Source organism: Artibeus jamaicensis, unplaced genomic scaffold (assembly GCF_021234435.1).
Source record: "Artibeus jamaicensis isolate MK-2021 breed Jamaican fruit bat unplaced genomic scaffold, CSHL_Jam_final contig_2790, whole genome shotgun sequence".
NCBI lineage: Eukaryota > Metazoa > Chordata > Mammalia > Chiroptera > Phyllostomidae > Artibeus > Artibeus jamaicensis.
Window position 1 is genome coordinate 1,541,212 of NW_026521616.1, and position 23,129 is coordinate 1,564,340.

Here is a 23,129-nt window from a genome sequence, read left to right on the forward strand (position 1 = left end):
ATGTAATTATGCAAATCATTTTCTAATCTTCCTGAAATGTAAAATGAAATCTTGGGACGATAATACACGTTTAAATAAATTCATTTCCATCTTTTCACTCTTGTTCCCCTACACTGTACCCTTGCCCAAAGACCCAAGTGACTGATTTATTTTCAGTTGTTATCCTCAGGAAATAGCCCTGTTGTGGTCTGAATGTTGCCAGCAAAACAAAAGAGAGCACTTTATGACAGATAAGAAGTGTACTGGGGTTCTGCTAAAATCAATGCAACTTGACATAATCTCCAAGAATTGCTACCCCTGTCCATATCTTCTTCATTATATCCACAGTTTCAACACTGTAAGCCACATTACCGTGGCAACCAGGCACAAGATTTCTTTTAACTATATCTTATACATCTAGCAGAAGGACAAAAATCATGAATATAATAAAAATAGTCCATTTGATTACTGTCTCACCTATTCACATGTCCTTCATTTCTCTGTATCTACTTTAAAAAGTAATCACAAATTTGCCCTGGCTGGTGTAGCTCAGTGGATTGAGCGTGGGCCTGTGAACCAGAGGATCAAGGTTCAATTCCCAGTTAGGGCACATGCCTGGGCTGCAGGCTGGTTCCCTGTGGGGGACCCATGAGAGACAACCATACATTGATGTTCTCTCCCTCTCTCCTTTCCTTCCCCTCTAAAGATAAATAAATAAAATCTTAAAAAAAAAGTAACCACAAATTAAAAAAGTAACCACAAATTTAAGGCTTAATTGTCTTTGAAAAATAAACACTATTCTAAAAGGATCTGTAATGTTAAATCTTAAAAAAGATATCAGCAGTAAAAATTCTGACTACCTTTTTTTCACAAGCAAAATTATTGTATATGTGCTGCTGAAGCAAGTACCACAAACAAAATTATTGGTTGTGTGTCCAATACTCCTGTGTTTCCCTCATTTAACTAAGAAAGCTGCCTGCCTTTCTGCAAAGGGTCTCCGTTCACTTCTAGCTTTTTCTCAGCCAAATCGGACAGCCTCCAGGAGAGCTGTTGATATTGAGATTTGGTTGGTCAAAGGCTTTCAGCTCAGAGAAATAGTACACTCTTAAGGGCGTGGAAAAGCTTTTTCTGGAAATACCCTGGCTTCCAACCAATGAATCCTCTCTTCTTGCTGCAGATTTTCTTTAAACTATGCTCTACACTTTTATTCTCCATATCATCTGGATACTTTGCCAAATAAACATCTCTGTGCAGTGCATCACAGAGCTGAGCATTCTTCCACAGGGAGGGGAGAAATCCTGCTGTCTCCCTTCACACAATCTACTTGCGCTCCAGGCATGGCAGCTATGCACAAGATGAAATGACTTTGCAGAAAATTAACACCACCATTCGCAGCTTGGATAAGACCTCTTTTCCCGTGTCAATTGCTGGGAAAGCAAGCAGAGCAGAGACTCACTGGAGAAGATGGGGGTTTGGACATAGGACATGTTGGTACAAACAAAGGGAGGGAGCCATCAAGGAAAGAATATAATAAGATATTTAGACAACCTGTTCATCTACTTATCTTGATGGATGAGAGTTAAATTTCAGGATTCTCCAGTTTTAAAGTTTTTTCCTCTCAAATAAGAAAAATATTCACATGTACAAAGAACACGTCCATTCTCTTGAAAACACTGACGTAACTGAAGCAGAAAAGATATTCCTTTTTTCAAAAATATTTCCTTTTTCAAAAACAGGTATATGTTTAAAAAATTAATAAAGACTGAAAGGCAGTATTATATAATAAAAGAGAACAGAGCTTATGTCTTGGTGACAATTAAATGTTATTGTCTTTTTAAATTTTTGTAAGTTTTCTACCATGAACATGAATTATTTTTGTAATAAGAAATTTACAGTCAATTAGAAGGTATAATTTAGGAAGAACTGAATTGTTCTTTCTGTTTAAAGTATCATTAAAATATGTTTACATGTCCTTAAAACATACCCTTTGAAGAGATGGGTAAGGAGAAAGTTCTTTGAGGGGTGGTAGCAGAGAAACAGGGAAGTATGACTGACATTAAACAGTGTGACCAGTCAGATACTGACTGTATGTGATATTCACGCCTATATACTTCTAGGTATTAAAATCCATGATCAGTGGAAAAGTTAAGTTTACAACTTTGGTCACTTATAAACATGAGCTATTCGTGGCTATGGTCATTAGCCCTTCATAAAAATGTGATGACACATGAAGACAGTTGGGGGCAGGGTCCATTTGAATGAATGACTCATATGTTTTCTATAGATAACACAAAAATTCTTCCCGACAACACAAGAGTAAGGAATACCCGAGTCCTCGTGGAAGTATACACAAAAGACAGCAAAGCCAGGTGCTTTACAAATGGAAAGGTCAAAAACAGCTTTGCAGAATGATCCACACCCAGAAGCGGCAACACACATTGGTCAAGTTAAAGTAATGGAAAAGAAGCTCCCCTCCCAGCTCACAGTTTTTCATGAGTAATTTCACAGCTATATGCCACTATGAGTCACTCTATAAGCACACATACTCTAGAGTGTCACGAGTTAATTCAGGGCACAAGCCTTCCATGACACAAAGTCTGACTGCTTGGTCAAATAAAACTCTTGAATATTCAGGGTGAGATGACGCAGTTTAGTTTCTGTGTGTGCATTCATTCCTCTCCTCTCCTATTTTCCAGCTTCTAATCATTTCACAGTACACACATGTCCTCATAAGAGAAATGATGTGAAATTCAAATAAATCAAATTCAGTTCCTTGTTAGCATTTTTGGTCAAAGTGTGTGGTAAATGGAAACAAAAACAAGGATCTGGCATCTTCCCACCCTCCACTCTCCAATTTTAACTGTCCCCTGCTAACCTTGTTCCCACTATTATGGTACAGATGAAAAGTAGAACTCTTAACATTTGGGAGAAATACATGTTTTAGGATTTTAGAAGCTTTCCTAATCCATCCATCGGAGAGGTCTCCTTGGGCTAATTACAGGTTACTGATTGTTCAAGAAGAACAATTGTTCACAAAGAACAATTTTAAGCTACCCATTTTTTGGTAATCACAAAAGTTTTGGGGGAACTCAAAATGTAGCCACAAGGTTTAAAATGCTTAAAAGTCCAATAGCCTCTCAGCTGTAAGTTGTTCCCACTTGCTCTGTTTGGATATATCAGACCTTAAGACACTTGGCAGAGTTGAAAGAGTGACCTTAGCAGGGGAGACCAACTCATGGCCCAGGATGGCTATGAATGTGGCCCAACACAAAATTATAAATGTACTTAAAACATGAGATTTTTTTGTGATTACAAATTGCAATGTGTTTAATGAGTGGACCAAGACAACTCTTCTTCCAATGTAGTCCAGAGATGGCAAAAGGTTGGACAGCCCTGCAGGATCATGCTATTTGGATACACTGTAGAAAACTATTATGGATTGGTCTGCCTTTGACTTTGACTACTATGAAGAACAGATGAGATATTTAATAACCCATAGGGAAGAAAGACCTAATTTGTAGCATCTGCCAATTTCCTTGTTGTAAATTTTCCCACCATAGTCAATTTTATGATGTCACTGAATGAGAAATTGGGAACAGATGAGCAGAAGCTCACCATTATACAACATTTCCCCCATACAATAGACATAAATAAACTTAAGAGCATAGAAAATAGCAAAAGAATTAGAAACTGATGAGGTCTGAGTATCTATAGTAACTTTGTTTTTAGTATAAGTTGCATTTTATTTAAATATAATAAAAATTAACAGCTACACCCCACCCTCCATGAGTTAGGATGGACTAGCTTTAGTACATCACTCAAAGCAGCCCTAAAACTCACCAAGAATACGTGCTCAAATATCTGTGTAGGGCTGTCCATCTGACCAAGGATCACTATCATTTCATTATCTATAAATTCCTTGAATTCTCTCAGGTTACACACCATCTGCATTTCCAACTCGGTTCGTATCTGAAACAAAGATGACATGTTATACTCTCTGTAAAGTCCCTCTGTACTTTCAATCACTCACCATTTCTAGCCCAGCCTTTATCCCACTCCCATCTAGCCTTGAAACAACAAGGACTTACGGTCTCTTACCTCTTTGGATGTGATATTCTCCAAATCCTTCTGCATCATTATCTCCCTTAATTTGGTTTTAATTAGTCTTTCTGTTCGCTCACGTTCAGTTGGTCTGAGAAGAGAGAAGTGGCGAATTTTCTTAGGCATGGATTTAACTTAAGTTAATGAATGTGCCCTCTGATTATGCTTCCAAGTTGGCAAGCTTTGCCTCTATTACCCTTAAATTTGTACTCTGGAGAAATGTCCAAAAGAAAACAATGTTTTTTAAAGTTTCTTTTCAGAATGTATAGAATGTAAACATGTAGAAATTATTATTGAAGAGGCTGTACATGTATAAAAGCCCTTAAATATATTCACATATGTAGATCCATGAAGTAGTAAAGACAAATAGGCTATATTGAGTGTAATGCTTTAATGATGGACCATAATCCATGGTTTCCCATCAAGTACCCAAGTACCACTTGCTGAGCTGGGTAGGCCAGTGGTATGACCCACTATAGAACTGGGTCTTCTGTAACATAAAATACCACTTAATATTCATTATTTATTCATTGCTATGGTTCCAGAAAATGGGAAATAGGGAAGAATGATTTCTGCCTTTTTCAAGGAGGCAAATTCTCTTCCAAAATAGGTTTTCAGGATTAACTACCTGGAGTGCTTCTATCCAAAATGCTTTCCTTTTCACAAACACTCTCACAATAGCTTTGTGAAACTGTTATCCCCATTTTACAGATCAAGGAAATAAACAGCCGAAGAGTTAAATGACATGCCAATGATCACCCACACTGGCAGGAGAGAATCAGAACTCTCAGCCCAGCCTAACACTCTACCTGCAGGATTATGGTGCTTCCTTTCATCTTCTGACTCTTTTAAAAATAAAATTATCTGGGCCCTGGCTGGTGTAGCTCAGTGGATTGAGCACGGGCCTGTGAACCACATGATCGCGGTTCGATTCCCAGTCAGGGCACATGCCTGGGTTGCAGGCCAGTTCCCAGCAGGGAACTCACGAGAGGCAACCATACATTGGTATTTCTCTCCTTCTCTCCTTCCCCTCTAAAGATAAATAAATAAAATCTTTAAAAAATAAATAAATAAAATTATCCTCAGAACTTCAATAGGAAATCAAAATAGGAAGCTGATTCTCCAATTACTAGACAGGTATAGGTTCAATGTAACTGGATGCTTTTCTCTAAAAGTATTATTTCATGTTATGCAGAATTTGAGTGAGGCTGACAGAGAGCACTTTCTGTCTCATCTTACCCCTCCTACCTACTCAAGAAAGGTATCTGCTCTGTACCTCCTTATTTGGAGATGGACATGGACTAAGCCTTCAGGCATTCTGCCTGCCCTTGCTGCCTACAGCCTTATCACTGGCTGCAAAAATAGCTTCAGTAATCTCCAAAGATGGATGTTCTGACCCCACAACCTTGGGGCTCCCTACCACTTTGGCTTTTAGTTTCTCATGAACTCTGCAGAATACAGCTAATACCTGTGCCATTTCCTTGTCAATCGGCCAAGGCCTCCCTGTCTTGACTAGGATTAAAATTCTTAATCATGCTCCCCACCATTTTTCCTAGACATAGATAATGGTTGAAAGTATACACTTTAGTCTTCTATTAAAAAGAAATATTGATATAACAATATTTTAGCACATGTATGCATGGTTTAGATTCCTTAGTTTAGCAATCTGTATCCAAATCCTTCACACTTGTTTGAAGCCGAGTGGTTTAGGAGCAGACACATCTAGGTTTTAATCCCAGTCCTACTACTTACTAGTGATGTAAAATTGAACAAATTCCTTTCTTTCTCTGAGCCTCTTCCCTTTCATATAAAATAAGAACAGTAATAATACCTGTCTCATGAGGTCTCCTGAGGATTAAATGAGACATCCTGTATGAAGTGCATGGCACAGCATTAGACATAAACCAGAGGCACCATGTATACGTTCCCTGGTCCCCTTCCTTGGATTTTAAAACATAAATTTTATTCATAGTAGAGCATTGAAGTCCATTGTGGCACACATTTTCTCTGTGTTCTCAGCATATCTTTTAAGGTTTTTCTAGTCCACTTACGAAGGAATGGGAATGGAAAAAGCATTACAACACAAACACATTTTCTCCCTCAATCTCACTGAAGAAAAATTTGGAAAATACATAAAAACAAAAGAAACTAAAAATTCTTATCAGAGACAATCATTAATACCGTAACTGACAGCTCAAAGTCTTTTTCTATGAACAGATAAAAATTTGTTTATTAAGTTATCTTAAAACTGGGATTATGGTGCATATACTAAGAACTAACATTTAATGAGTCTCTACCATGTGCCAGGGACTACATTTTTTACATTATTTCTTTTGTTTGGGAATATATAGAAAAATGATGGTCAATTTTATTTTTTGTACTGTCATTTCCAAATTTTCTCTAATAAAATCATGAAAAATAAGACATGTTTTCTCTCTCTTCTTTGTCTGGTTCAGGATGTCCATTTTTGAGTCAGATGTGACATCCATTCCTCTGATACCTACCAATCAGCTATGAAGCAGGAAATTAGTAACATTTCCCAAGATTCTGAAAGCCAAACTAACCCTTACATTTTTTGTTACTGTGGGATCTTGAAAGGACGAAGGCTAATGAAGAAGAGGTCCCAGTGCCAGTAACACTCTATGCAAAAAAGCTTCCATTGATTGTTTGACTGTTCTGTTCACACAATTCTTGGAAATATCACCTTATCTAGTCAAAAATCACTTATTAATTCTCTGAATTAAGCATTTAAAAATCACGAACTATTTTGGTATCACATTAGGAATCTGAAGATGAAGATTTGTAAGGTCAGATAGTATAAGCAGCTACTCTTCTTTCCCAGCTACAGAATATGTTGGAATTGCAGAAAGATCAATTCAGAGCAAAATAAACATCCTGATTAATTTCCAAAGCAGGAACTAGGTGTGAAAAAATTTCTAAAATTGTCACATAAGTTTCAACACACAGACCTAAAAAGGAAATAAATATGAGCTCCACCTTAGGCCTTTATTTAACTCACAGCACACAAGGGAGATTTGATAAAATCTCACTGAGACAGATGTAACAAGGTAAAGGTGGGCTGAGTAAGACATGTGAAATTATGAAATTAAAAAAAATTCTGAACAGAAATCAGTTTAGAATTACAGTAACAACCTAGGCATTCTTTTTAAACTGACTAGAAACATCTTTGTAAAAGGTTCTCTTTGTCACTAATTTGCTTACTGAATGTTTCTTTCACAGATAATGCAAAGGCAGACTTCAGCTATTGCAATTCTTATCTATGGAGACTGTACTGTGCCCAGGAGTAAAACTCCTAAGGCCTTTGCAGACAACAGAAAGAACAGGGTTCTTCATATGGTAGTTATGTAGTGCAGACAATGACTAATATTTCTGGCTAATCCCCAACAGAAGAGATTAAGGAGGAATATGTTGCTTATGACATCCTAGGACATAACAGAGAGGACTTCCGTGATCCTCAGTAAACTGACTTACATGTCAGTGAAGAGAGCTGGAGAGTCGGGCCGGTGGGACTGAACATCTTGCATGGCATTCCATTCATTCACTGATGATTGATCTGAGTTGATATGGCTCTCATAATAACTCACCCAGGTGAGAAACAGGCTGCCTGGGTAGTAGTTATGCATTCTGGCCACTTCACAAGCCTTGTGTAAACTCTGTAGTGCAGACCTGAAAGATACGCAGGGAAATGAGCACTGTAGAATTATGGGGTCCCCAAAGGCCAGTAATCCACATGACCCCAAACTGTTTCAATTTTTAAATCCTACAGAATTCGGCCTCTGGAGAATCTATTCCTTGGAATTCAAGATTCTCTGATTCTGATTTTAGTATATTATTTATTCAAAGCAATCAAATAGTTCTTTCTGAAAGAGACGAGGCATCATTAAGGTGGGGATAGAGGAGAATAGGAACTGACAACCCAAGAGTGAAAAATAGGTCCGAGTACCTATTGAACTCATGACTCCACAGCTGGAAGCACACTGTGGCTATGCTATATCACCAGAGAACTACAGATCGCAACCATTTACTATATAAAGATTTGTTTCCCTTGGCACAGAATTATGTTACAGCATACATTTCCTATGATTCTTGGAGGCTCCACAAAGATCACATAGACAGATGTCCCTAAGCCTTGAGGACATGTCTTTTAATGTCCAGGAAGTACTGATCTAATGATATTTAAAATTCTTGCTGCCTTAGTCTCCCAGTTTCTTTAAACCATTTATTCATACACTTGAGCCACCTTCTAAGAACAGCTCTGGTTATTCTTTTTTTTTTTTCTAGATTCTATCATTCATAAGTTATTCTTATACTAATTAAATCTCTGACTCTCAATTCAGGAACCCAAGAAGGGTAAACAAACCTGAAATGTACCTTTTGGTTATACACCTGGGAAAAGCCAAAGACAGAAATGCTAGAAAGTTAGTTACACAAGAGCAGGGATCTAAAGTCCCTCCTAACAGAAAAGAACAGTATGAGAGAATTTTGTGGCCAATTCATTTACATCTTTTTCTTAAGAATGCTTTTTTATTTATTTTTTCTCTCATAACAAAAGTAATCCATGCTCACTTTAGAAAATTTAGGGACCTGTGGTAAAAGGCAGAAATTTATGGCTAGTTAAGACATTTCACTTAACAAGTACTAACTGTACTCCAACTATGAACCAGGCATTCTTTTAGGCAATGTGATCCAGCTGCCCAGAAATAACCAGTGGTAAGGTTTTAGATCTTCACAGTCTTTGTCTATGCATAGATCTATAATAAATATATGACCATATTCTGGATACTACTCTAACGTGTTCTTTTCTTTGACACTTCGTCATCAATGTCTTTCCATATCAATTAATATCCTTAACTAGATAATTTTTTATGGTTATGTACTTAGTAACATGAATATATCATAATTTAATTTCTATTTTTCAGACATTTAAATTGTTTTCTATTTTTCACTATTATTGGAACACTGACAAACATTCTTATAGTTAATATTTTTGCACACACCCATGACTATTATCTTAGGATAAATTCTTAGAAACAGAATTACTAGGTCAAAGGGCATGGGAAATAATAAGGCATATTGGCAAATCATTCTAGAAAAAGGTTGTGGTAGTTTATTCTCCCATCAATAGTATATAACAATGTCTGTTCCATGAGTCCTTGTCAACTCTGTGAAATGTAAATTAAAAAATAATACCATTATCAATTTGACATGGAAAAACCATGCCAGTCCATTTCTATCAGGGAAACAGAATTTTCCTTAAAAATACTTTTATGATTCAAAGTAAGTCAGATTCTCAGGGAATTAAGTCAAATTCAGAGAATTCTCAGTGAATTTCATTTTATTACATAGAATCAAAGGTAAGGGCCAGCTTAGTGCAATGTATAGGATATTCAGTATATGTTTCCTTCATTAGGGAAATACATGTTTCAAAAGCATATGCCACATGCCCTAAAATACACTCAAGGCTTAGCCACCTCAGATCTTTCAGCTGCCTGACAGTAGTGGGAGGCTGCGGTAAGTATAGTCCTATGAAGGAAACCCTTGGTTTAAATGGTGCTTTGGAGCCCTGGCTGGAGTAGCTCAGTGGATTGAGCGCAGGTCTTCGAACCAGAGGATCACGGTTCTATTCCCAGTCAGGGCACATGCATGGGTTGCAGGCTAGTTCCCAGCAGGGGGCGCACTAGAGGCAACCATACATTGATGTTTCCCTCTCTCCTTCCCTTCCCCTCTAAAGATAAATAAATAAATAAGTAAATATAAAAAATTAAAAAAAAAATTCTGCTTTGGTCCATACATCTTCTGCGACTTTCAGTTCAGTTCACTTCTCTCCATGTGGTACACCAAAGAAAGTTTATTCTGCAACTAGCTAACAGAGCCAGGACTAGTCAGTCTACTTTAGAACATCAAAGCTTGAACTAAGGTTATTACTGAATCTTCACTGTTTTAAGAATTTAGACTGGTTTATACTTCTCCCTAAATTATAACTGAAAACACTGTCACTTATGGGACCTATGCTGTTTGGTTTTACTTGGTACCTGGCGACAGGTCAGTTGCCTTTAACTGAGCCTTAGTCAAAGGCAGTCATAAGTTTTCTATGAGATATTTATCTATGAAATATGCTCTAAATCTAAAAATTTGGTCTAACCACATGAACAGAAACTCTATCCTACCTCAATTACTGCATGAAATGTTAAAACTGTTAATTGTTCAGTTGACTCTGTTTGAGAACCTCACCCACTTCATGCCTCTCAATCCTGTTATTCAGGGGTAAATTATCTCCCTGGAGTCTTTTTCAGGCTCCTTTATTTCTTGTTTGGCTTGTGTTCTCTCCATTGTGTTCCTCATGGGGATTTCTACTACAAAACAGGCAACTGAATGAGGAAATAAAACTCAAATCCCCAATCAGCGAACAGACATCATTCCCTGGTTATATTAGACCATTTTTCTATATAACCTAGAAAAAAAGAGTAAGAGTCTATTTTGTCTAAATATGAGAGATACTTGAAGACCAGTTATGCAACTTCTCTAAAACCTCAGTTTTCTCATCCATAACAAGGAGCAAATAATACCTGCTGGGGAGTTGGTATAATGATCTGATATAATTCATATAAATAAAGCACTAGGCACAATGCCTGACACACAGAATAAGTAACCCAAAAGTGTCAATGCACCAGCTGATGGTCATTAACAACTACAATGTTTTTTTCTAGACTTTAGTTGTACTATGCAAACTATCTGGCAAACAGTTGCCAGCAATTTAAATGGAAGAATCTACCTTAAAGTAAATTCATTAGAGCCATCCCTGATTATCTTAATAAATTGAAAGCTAAATGCATAGTAGTAGTGTGATGTTTAGACTTGCCTCTAGATTGATACTAACTTAGTCAGTGTATCCCTATAAAATGCACTTCCAACTGGCTATCTAATCTATTGTATCTTCCAGTGTAAGCTCACCTCTGAATTTTACTTGTTCACCAATGCTCAGGGCCTTCTACCGTGATAATAAGAAAATTAAACTTCTAAGTCATATTTAACTATGATAGCCACACAAACAGATCACACTTAGTCTATACACACAGATCAGCATTTTTTGTAGAGAACTGTACTATTTCAAATACTACTTCTGACTAAATATTGCTCCAATAACATATTTAAAAACCTTAAATATTAGAGATATTTAAGAGATATTACAAGTCTTCTTACCACATTGCCTGCACAGATACAGGTTTGAATATGTGAACTCTGTTGTCCGTTGATACGCTGAACCCACTAAGGAAAAAAGAGTAAGACAACAACACACAAATGAGAGTGGGTTATTTCAGTTGTGAGTTTTCAAGGTTCTTTCCCAGGCTAGTTAACTACTGGCTCAGTAGAAGGACTCTCAGGCACTTCATGCAGACATTAACTAGAGGACAGGACTTGGCTGAAAAGCTTCAACAAATTGTCTGATTTTATCTACTAAGCAGAATGAATGGACTCCCACACTGGAGTTAGGGAATCATAATACATCCAGTTCTCCAGGTGTAGCTACGGACAAGCTGTTCTGCTGTATAATTTCTATTTGGAAGTCTTGTGGGTTCATAGCAAACCTGACCTTGGTTTTATAAACTGGAGCAAACATCTTGGTCTCTTTGGGACACATTCTAAAAACACCAGGGGTGGGGATGGAGGGTCACTAGAAGAAACTGGCACAGAAAAGGGGTTATACTGTAGGCTGACAGCTGGCAGAGGCAGCAAGAGATTATTTGAAACAGAACATATCATCCTCTGGGAGAGCATTGCAACAGTCCCACATGTTCAGTTTAAAGAGTGAGCCAACAAACTAGTTCCTCTTTGTCTGGATTCTTACCATAGTCGGCCTAGAAGAACAGAAGTGAGAGGCCTTGGCAAGTTGCATGTTCACTCCACTTTACAAAACAGAGTTTAAAAGAACTCATTGAGCTGCTGACATGACAGTTCAGTTGGGCTCAGTGGGCCTCCCATTCAGCTGAATGAATGAGCACTAAGATAGAACCCTACCTCTTGGCTTTCTGTAGAAAGATAAAAAGGGAAACCTCTTACCCATCACCATCCAAGTGAATTAGCGTGTCACTCCAGAGAGGCAAGACTAAGCCCATGGTACACGTGCTACTGCAAGACAAGAAACAGTCCTTAAGTTACTCTCTGTCATTCTAGGCAGCAGTTCTATTTATTAACTCTTCCAACACAAAAAATAAGCCTCTAAACTGATTCTATTCTAAGTGTTAGAGTAGAGAAATTTCTATATCACTATTAATCCAGGGTATGTGCTCAGAAGCTGTTTTAAACAGGTCCTGAAGTATTTAAGGACTTAGCTCTCTGTGTTGCTGTCTTGCAAATGGCTACAGTCTGTAAAATCCAGGTGATTTGAAATTGGCAGGTCTTAGCCCAAAGTCATAGTAACCAACTCAACTTCAAGAATTATTTTTTATGTATAAAAATAGACAATACTTTCACATAGTTCAAAAATCAAAATACTATAAAAAAGTATACATTTATACTTTAGGTTTACTGAGGTTTATACTGAGGTTTACATAGACTTATTGAACCCCGGAATACACTCAATAGTTTGGGAAAAGGAATGAAAATATGAAAAAAAAGTAATCGATAATGGCTTGTGACACGTTAAGAGAGACAAGACACACAACTCAAATACAGCACTGCTTGGTGACTGAGCACTGAACTAGCACTGCTGAAATGGACAGTGAATAGGAATGTCAACAATCAACGAAAGGGTAGCCCTATATGGTGTATTAAAATATTATTTAAATCATACAAGGAGGAAACTAAATTAATGGTAGAGGTGGAAAAAGGAAGCTATGGACTCCCTGTTGCATGCTGTATCACATTGCTTCTCTGGACAGCTGTAATCCACCCCAGACCCCGCTACATTTTCTCCTTAAGACTGCCATACACCATTTCCCCCCTCTATCTAGTCTCCCAAAGGCTCCTATATCCTCTCGCTGCCAATGCATCTAGAAGAGCAGCAGGTATAGTAGAAAGAACCTTGGAAGTGGGAGGCAGAACAGCAAAGTACAGTTAAGAACACAGGCTCTGGAGTCAGATGAGTTCTGGAACCTGAGGTCTTGTACTAACTGTATAAATAATCTTAGGCAAATTATTTGATTGCTTTGTGCACCAGATTCCTCATCTATATTGGGCTGTTTTAAACACTAAGTTAAAAATGTGTCAAAACTACTACTTATGGAGCAGTTATGCCATGCCAAAAGATCTGGATCTGTTCTCCTTCAGTACTTCAATTCCTTCTGACAAGTTTTTTTAACCTCTCTCAGCCTTAATTTCTTCATTTTAATATGCAGGTAACAAAACCTACCATCATAGGATTACCATGAAAATCCAAAATATTTAAAGTGAAACAATATATATTAATTTACTGATATGTAGAACAAATATTGACTGTGAATCTGTACTGGGTGCTCTAATATGACTGAAAGCGACTTTGTAGGAAGGGAAATATTGTGAGAATGTATTAAAAACAACATGAGGAATACCAAGCTTTAACTTTTAGAGTCACTGAAGGGCTAATGAAGGCCATACCCTACTTGAGCTGTGTCTAATGATTTCCACTGCACTTGCTGGCCTGTGTTACTCAACACTCCACCAGTTTTTCCAGAGTTCAGATGATTCAAATCAAGACCGAAACAGCTTACCCACACTGGAACCCTAGGCCTGAACTCCAGATGCACATTTGTCCTGCCAGAGTTCAGGAGGGAAGAAGACAGCTCACCACTGTTTTTGTTGAGTAGAGGAGTACAATGAAAATTTGTTTTGAAAATCAAATCACTTCCTAAGGTGGAGTGCAATTAGTTTTAGTTTTTTGTTTTATTTTGGCTAAGTGTTTAGTCAGGTTCCTAGCAACAACTGCAATTTGGGTATAAATATGAAGGGTTGATAACCTACTGATAAATCTAGAAGTTAAACAACTACAGAAGATACAGAAGGTGAACTTGTGACCAGACACCAGTTAAATTTTGGACAGATGACACTGATACATAGAAATCACACATCACATTTTCAGTTTGTATTTAGGTTGGAATTTTTTTTTACAGTAAGAAATAACTTTTTTACACAACAGGTAAGGGAGGCACACCAATATTTTTATATAGTTTATTTTGAATCTTATCAGATTTTCTCCATTATAGTTACTTATTTTATTACTCACCCATTTAATAAGTATTTATTGATTGCCTACATGTACCAAATGGTTCAAGGTTTTGGGGGGGGTACAAAGAAAAATAACGAAACAACACCATAAAGCCTTATTATTTCATAACTTGAAATATACCCAATGAAATTTGGAAACCAAGGTTATGCTGTGTATTAAAAACTGTATTATTTAAAATAAAACACAACACTCAAAGAACTTGTAAACAGGTTAAATGAACTGCTATAACATATCTTGGAAACTACCTGGGAAGAATATGTCATAAGCAATGTGTTCTACTTTGGTTTAATACTGTTCTAAAACATTAACTTTTTCTATTGTCCGATACAAAATGATACAAATTCCTTCAACATCGACTGAGGTAAAAATGATACTAGATTCCCTGAGCACCATTTTATCTCAAGTAAGCACGATTTCTCTCAACATCCAAGAAGCTCATACAAACATAGGATATATTTTCAAGTATATTTTATTGATTATGCTATTACAGTTGTCCCATTTTTTTCCTCCCCTTCATTGCCCTCTGCCCTGTACTCCCCTCTCATCAGCATTCTCCCCACCTCTTAGTTCATGTCCATGGATCATACATGTAAGTTCTTTGGCTTCTCCATTTCCTACACTATCCTTAACTCCCCGTCTATTTTGTGCCTACCTATTATGCTTCTTATTCCCTGTACCTTTTCTCCCATTCTCCCCCCTCACTAATAACCCCCCATATGATCTCCAGTTCTGTGATTCTGTTTCTGCTCTAGTTGTTTGCTTAGTTTGTTTTTTGGTTCAGTTGTTGATAATTGTTGAGTTTGTCGTCATTTTACTGTTCAAAGTTTTTACCTTCTTCTTTTTCTTAGACAAGTCTCTTTAACATTTCATATAATAAGGGCTTGGTGATGATGAACTCCTTCAGCTTTATCTTGTCTGGGAAGCACTTTACTTGCCCTTCCATTCTAAATGACAGCTTTGCTGGATAGAGTAATCTTGGATGTAGGTCCTTGCCTTTCATAACTTGGAATACTTCTTTCCAGCCCGTTCTTGCCTGTAAGGTTTCCTTTGAGAAATCAGCTGTCAGTCTGATGGGAACTCCTTTGTAGGTAACTGTCTCCTTTTCTTTTGCTGCTTTTAAGATTCCCTCCTTGTCTTTAATCTTGGGTAATGTAATTATGACGTGCCTTGGTGTGTTCCTCCTGGGGGGTCCAACTTCTTTGGGACTCTCTGAGCTTCCTGGACTTCCTGGAAGTCTATTTCCTTGGCCAGATTGGGGAAGTTCTCCTTCATTATTTCTTCAAATAAGTTTTCCATTTCTCGCCCTTCCCCTTCTCCCTTTCACACCCCTATGATTCGAAGGTTGGAACATTTAAAGTTGTCTTGGAGGTTCCTAAGCCTCTCCTCATTTTAAAAAATTCTTGTCTTTTCACTCTGTTCTGGTTGAATGTTTATTTCTTCCTTCTGGTCAAAACGATTGAGTCCCAGTTTCCTTCCCTTCACTGTTGGTTCCCTGTATGTTTTTCTTTATTTCACTTTGCATAGCCTTCACTCTTTCCTCTATTTTACCAACATACTCAACCATTTCTGTGAGCATACAGATTACCAGTGTTTTCAACTGTGCTGCCACCTCAACACCCACAAGATTTTACAACCAGAGGTTTTGAGGCTTTCTTTTCCCTTGCTGGAACCCTGGGTTCCCTCATCTGCCTTGCTCCCCAGTTGTTCCTCCTGGTTTATCTGCATGGAAATGCCATGAATCCTCTCTGCTCCACTACATATCTCTGCCCCTCCTACTGGTCTGGATGAATGTTTTTTAAATTCTTTGGTTGTCAGACTTCCGTACAATTTGATTTTCTGGCAGTTCTGGTTGTTTTTTGTTTTCAAATTTGTTATTCTTCTTTTGGTTGTGCGAGGAGGCAAAGTGTATCTACCCATTCCTACATTTTGATATATGGGAATTCGTAATATCAAGTTTACCAAACAGAATAAAAACTAGTTTCTATAGCTTTTCATATCACATTTTGTCTTCCATAAACAAGCCTTTTTTGCTAGGTATGATTCAGGCAGGCCTATTACTGAAGATAGATGCAGTTCACTGAGGATAAATTACTGGGCACCCACATTAATAAGGAGTCTTTATGATTTCTGGGAATGTTTAAGACAAATTAAGAGAGATAAGATTAGACATCTGATTGCTCACTCTCTGGGTCAGGAGAGTCTGAAGTTATCTTCTTCTTTCTCTAGGGGAAGACTCAAATGAAGTTTCCAAGCTGCCCAGTTCCATTTTTTATGGGGGTTCCAAAGAAGGAGTTAGGATGAATGAAGCAAATGAAATAAGATCTAGAGCAGTGCTGTCTAACTGAACTTTCTGCAATGATGGAAATGTTCTCTAAGCATAATGTCTAGTATGGTAGCCACATATAGCTGGGGTACTTGAAATGTGGCTAGTTGTAACTGAAGACTAAAATTTTAATTTTATTTCATTTTAATGTATGTAAATAGTCACATATAGTTTAGTGGCTACCGTACCAGACAGTACAGACCTAGAGATATAAAAACCCAAATCACAGGTCTTAAAATACTAATGAATGTAAGCAAGGTAGGTGTTCTTACAGGATACATGTTTGTTTACTGAAAGGTTTGTTGCTTAGATACATCAGAGGTTAAAACCATGCAGGAGGAACAGCTTCCTAAATGTGGCTTACAAGCTTGTGTAATTTCAGATCATATAATTAAGGGCTGTAAGTGGTATACGAGGTAACAGCTCTGGCCCTGTGGTCCTTGTGAACATGCAAATAATTTTCAAGTTGACTGCTGTATACAAGCTCAGGTAAATACTAGCTTGGGAAACTTTCTTGTGACAGTGTGACCCCCCCACCCCACTCCCACATCAGGACAAATAGAATCACTCTCAGTCTCTTCTCTTTGTGGCTAAATTCTTCCAGACCTGGGTCACACCCCTAGCTCTCTACTCCACTGTTCCATTCTAGTGCTGAGCCAGGAAGTCAGTGCTTTGAGACATCTGGCAGGATTTCCTGAGGCTTATTATCTACAATGCAGAGATCTGCTTAGCAGCCACATTCCACAGACTTCCCAAGGTTTCCCCCGAAAAAGTGGGAAAATAAAAGGAGAGCAACAAACCTCAGGGACAAAATAAAGCCAGGTTTTGTGTGATGTCTGATATCCTTAATCATAGGATGTAAAGTGCCACTAAAACCAAAGGCACGTGATTATAAAAGTTTCTGTTTTGAGTTTAAAGAAAAGGAAAGCAAAACATTTGATAAAAGCAAGGTGTAAGACCATGGATAAATACAAGAGACTGGAGTTAAAGTGGGTTCTTTTTGAATCCAGGACCCACTGGTGCAGTATCACAAAGGGCATGTGACCTGGAATCATCAAAGTGAATCATTACTGCTTAAAATAAAGTCGATTGCAAAGAACAGGCAGCTTTCCCAACCTCCACCCCCCCGGAGATATAAGTTTAAACCATATCCTTTATATCATCACCACTTAAAGATGAGAGGAAGGTAAGAAATAGTGTATATCAGAAACATACTACTAAGGATATTCATTAAATATTTTCATCTCTGAACATTGTGTAACTAAGATATTTTTGTGATTTCTAGTTTTAGGTATTTAGCTTTAAGAGTAGAACTGTATAAGATGTTTTTGTGATAATTCAAAAGGCAAATGGAATAGGTTACTTAAAAAGGAATCTTCTCATCCTCTCTTTTGTGGTAGCATACCTGTCATTAGAGGAGAAATCCATTCCCAGAACGATGCTTTCTTCAGTGTCTTGTCTACCGTTAGTTGAGACCACTACCATATAGCGTGTTCGATTCTGGTAAGTACTTTCTAGTCTTACAGCCTGAAGGTTAACAGACAACAGAGAAATTAAGAAAATTAAAAGGTCAGTTTTAGATCATTTCATCCTTTTTACATCAGCATCATAAGGCATACTCAGTGTGACAATACAGCCAGTAGTTAGAAGACCTACATTCAAATCTGAGCTCATGTATTGACTGTAAAAACTTTAGAAGTATGACCTGACTGGTATGGCTCAGTGGGCTGGGCGCCAACCTGTTTGATTCCTGTTTGGGGCATATGCCTGAGTTGTGGGCCAGGCCAGTCTCCCGGTTTGAGGTGTGGGAGAGGCAACTGATTGATGTTTCTCTCTTATATCAATGTTTCTCTCCCTCTTTTTTCACCCTCCACGTCTCTCTAAAAATAAATAAATAAAATCTTTTTAAAAAAACCTATAAGAGTTGCTAAAGTAATTGGAGGGAAGTATAATACCTATTCCATTGGGATAATACCTATTCCATTGGGTTGTAAATTCATATAAAATAATGCATGTAGAGCACAGTGCTTGGCATACAGTAAACAAATGCTTAATAAATATTTGTGATTAGCACAATACTTATAATAATAGCAATTACCAGGTCATGTTCTAAAGATCAAGGAGGGAATTGTGAGGTTGTATGAACGGGAGCATTACACTCACAGACCCGAGTCCCATAAACAATTATAATAACAAAGCAAACATTACCTTAGAGAAGTTACTCTATTGAATTCTTACAGATCATATACTACAAAATTTTCTTTAGTTTCAATTACAATTGAAGAAATAACTTTTAGAAGCTTATATTACATATAGGCAATGGAATATTATTGAGCACTAAAAAGAAATGAGCTATCAAGTCATGAAAAGACATGGAGGAACCTGAAATGCATTATTACTAAGTGGAAGAAGCCAATCTGAAGAGGCTAGATAGTCTATGAGTCCAACTATATCACCTTCTGGAAAAGCAAAACTATAGAGTCAGTAAAATTAGTTTTCAGGGGTTAAGGGAGCACAGAGGATTTTTAGGTCAGTAGAACTGCTCTGTTTACTACTGAAGAGTTGAATACATGTCATTATTAAAACCCATGCAAGGTACAACATCAAGAGTAGACCCTAATGTAAACTATAGACTTTGAGTCGATAATGATGTGTCTACGTAGGTCTACCAATTGTAACAAATGTGTAATCCTGGTGGGATGGAGATAATGGGGGGAGACGATACCTGAGAGGGGATAGAAAGTATATAGGAAATCTCTGTACAGTAACCCCTCACTTAACACAAACAGGTTCTGCAACTTTAAGCAAAAGAACATATAATGAAACCAATTTTGCCATAGGCTAATTGATAGAAAAAAGTTATAAAAAAACAAGGTTGAAAAAACATTATTTGAGGACATGCTGTACCTTCTGCTCAATTCTTCTGTGAACCTAAAATCACTCTAAAGAATAAAGCTTATTTAAAAAATTTTGCTTAGTGGATAGATCTTATGTTAAGTGTTTTCTCTAATTATCATCATCATCACCACAGGACAGGATTAGAGGAAGCTTTTGGAGGTAATGGATATTTATGGCATAGATCGTAGTAATGGTTTCATGGGTATCTACTTATATCCCAACTCATCAAGTTGTATATATCAAATATGCACAACTTTTTGTATGTCATTATACATCAATAAAGTGGTTTAAAAAATATCCCACCAGCAGTAACAACAAAAAGAGGGGATAGATGGAGAAAATCTGGCAAAATGTACATGGTTATTCAACTATCAAAAAAAAGTGATGGGTAATGGGTTCATGAGGATATATTTTGTATTTTATATATTTGGGACTTTTCTTAATAAGAAATTTTAAAAGTTTAAAAAAAAATCCTCACCTGAGGACACTTTTTCATTGTTTTTAAAAAGGGAAAGGGAGGGAAGGGGATAAAGGAGAAGAGAGAGAAAGGAAAAGGGAAGCATCAGTGTGAGAGAAACATTGACTGGCTGCCTTCTTGTATATGCCCCAGACTGGGAATTGAACTTGTGATCCTTCTGTCTACTGGATGACATTCCAATCAACTGAGCCACACCAGCCAGGGTAAATAAATAAATAAATAAATAAATAAATAAATGTAAAGTGGTATGGTTTCCACTCAACATTCATTCAAATATTTATTATACATTTACTGTGTATACAATCAGAGCAGAAGTGCTGAGGATTCAAGAGTGGAAGAGAAATATGGTCCCTGCCTCAGAGTGTATAGTTTAGTTCATTCTTCTTTTTCTCTATTAACAAAAAGGCAGGAAAATATATATACAAGCAATTTCTTCTGTATAAAAAAACCCCCACCACCATTCCTTCTCTCAGACAAGAAACATTTCCAAACTCATCAACTGGCTCAAGACATCTGTCAGAAATTTGACAGACATTTCTGTTTGGAATTATTTTTTAATTTTTTAAAAATTTATTTATTTTTAGAGAGGGGAAGGGAGGTATAAAGAGAGGAAGAGAAACATCAATGTGTTGTTGCCTCCCGTGTGTCCCCTATTGGGGACCTGGCCCGCAACTTAGGCATATGTCCTGACTGAGAATCGAACCAGCGACCCCTTGTTTCACAGGCTGGTGCTCAATACACTGAGCCACACCAGCTAAGGATGTTTGAAATTCTTTTAGTACTTCTCTTCCTGGGATCCCCTTCCCCTAATGTGATCATTATTCTATAAATGGCCAGGCAGAGAGGAAAAGAGACAAGTTACACAGCTCATATAAACCATTTATCTAGGTAGAGGTAAGATATCCATGCCTATCTTTCTGTCTCTATTCTGATACTCCTAGGAAAAGCCAGGGAAGCAAAAACAGCAGAAGTGGCTACATTAAAGCTTATTTCTAATAAGAGGTAATATAAGAAGAATGTCATGTCCACATACTGATTCCAAGCACATAAGGTGGAAAGTTGCACAGGCAGTTTTATGTTCCATGAAGTAACAGAGCATTTCCACCTAAATTCACTAAGAGGAACTAATATTCAAGTGGATGAGGGTCTAGCTGTAGTGGGCTCGACCAAGTGAGCATTATACACATAGAGCTATGGATAGGAGTCCATGCACAGGAGGTGGAGGCAGCACTGACCCTCTCATTCCAGAAATGCTCCATGAAATATTAGACTAACCAGAAAGCCCATGCAGGTAAACCAGAATTTCTTATAAACAAGATCTCAGATAGTATTATGTATCTAAGCTCAGGCTTGCCTTGGCAAATTTTGAGCCAATTATTCAGTTTCCTGAATATGTCAGAGGTTCTTTTATCTTCTGTAAAGGCTCTTGAGAATTTCTGGCAAGGTTCAAATACAAGTGGCATGGAAACAACTGAACTGTAGGTCTGTAATTTATCCACAGCTTCTACACCAACTAGTGGCAACTGACTGGTTAACTGAAGCTGATAAAAGGAAAGAAAACGACTTCTGTAAGTACTACCTTAAGTGTCATGCAAGTTATTAGGTCAAATTAGCAGGTGGGCAACAAGAGTCTCTTTGCAATATTCAGTGCAAACACTAGTTGTCACCTTTTAAAAAGGGTGGTGTGTGTATTTAATCTGTCTATATCTATCTATCTATAATAATCATAAGCATTTTAAAAATTTGAAGAACAAGTATGAAAGACACAGGGATGAGGTCTGTGGGGGGGGGATGGGAGGGAGGTGGGGAGACAGGGCGGAGGGGGGTGGGATGGGAGAAATTGACAAAAGAAAACTGTACTTGAAAAATAACTCAATAAATTAAAAAAATTTTTTGACTCTCTGATTAATTTAAATTTAATCTCAACAGATCATCTCAAACCTAATGGGAAAGGTCCTGGTTATCTCATTGACTTAAGATGAAGTAATCAGACATCTCAGATTCAATGAATTTTAAGCTTCTTAAATGAAAGAATAGTACTTAAAGGTTTGAGATTTGATCATGAACCTCTAGATAGTACCTGTAGTAATTACTAAATTCTTACCAATGGGGAAATGGAACTTTATTTAATCAGGGAGTCAGGAGCTATAACGTTAGTTCAACTCCTACATTGTAATTAGAATAATAATTTTTTTTACAAAAAAATTCTGCAATGCCGGGTGATTGACCTCAAGCTCCAAAATTCCTTTTAAGCATCAAGATTCTAGGTTAAGGAATTAAACAAAAATTTAAGGGCCACAGCATAAAGAAAAACCAAATACTCATTCTGAAGTTTGAGGTTCATTTCATACTTCTCTGTTGGGGAGAAGCTTAACAAAATCTAATTACCTAATTTAATTCATCAAGCCAATCAGAGAAATGTAGCTGAAAGTGGTAGTTTATAATATATAATACCCTAATATTAGAATTGGCAGCAATTCCAATGTTCCTAGTCTCCAGAACTTACATGGAATAAGTGACTGGAAATAAGGCAAGGATTCAGATGCATTTAACTGAAGTTCTCATTGAAAAAGATACTGCAGTTTATTTTCATTGTCCATATAAAACAATATTTTAGATTTTAAAACTTGGCAGCAATAGCAACTCGGAAATTAATCCAAGAAAGTCCATTTTCTGCCTAAACTTGAAATTCTATTAAAAGTTTCAGGTGAACTGGATCCAGCAATCCTAGGACTGAGGTAGGTCTGAGAAGTCACCTCCTGCCTTTGCTTTATTTCTGAGGTAAGAACCCAACTGTTTCTAAAATTTAAAATATCTACCAAAGAGTGATGTTGAAGCTTCCCTCAGTAACTAATTTAAATGTGTCTGATCACGAGAGTCCACAAATACCATCTGGTCCAATGACTTCTCTCCTCAGCATCACCCAACATCACCCAACTCTTCTCCAAGCTCACACTGTACCTTTGCCTTTAATTTTTTCCACCGAGAGCCTAACATCATGTGTCTGCATGCAATGTTTATCCGCAGGGAAGCCACAGCATAAAGTCCCAATGTCTAGACAGGCAGCTCACCCAATCCATCAGAGAAAGGTTTCAAAAATATGTAAATATTATATTCCAGTTGAAAGA

General features: G+C 37.3%; 1 protein-coding gene across 5 annotated transcripts in view; it reads right to left on the reverse strand.

Annotated features, from left to right (window-relative positions):
* SSH2 (slingshot protein phosphatase 2) overlaps positions 1-23,129 on the reverse strand; it is a 253,207-nt gene that overhangs the window by 33,038 nt on the left and 197,040 nt on the right. For all 5 annotated transcript variants that reach the window (XM_053662770.1, XM_037162789.2, XM_053662771.1 and 2 more), the window contains 6 exons: positions 18,031-18,152; positions 12,160-12,228; positions 11,302-11,367; positions 7,573-7,767; positions 4,078-4,171; positions 3,820-3,948 (listed from right to left, as the gene is read on the reverse strand). In XM_053662770.1, the coding sequence (XP_053518745.1) occupies positions 3,820-3,948; positions 4,078-4,171; positions 7,573-7,767; positions 11,302-11,367; positions 12,160-12,228; positions 18,031-18,152 (675 nt within the window). The remainder of the gene's footprint in view (positions 1-3,819; positions 3,949-4,077; positions 4,172-7,572; positions 7,768-11,301; positions 11,368-12,159; positions 12,229-18,030; positions 18,153-23,129) is intronic.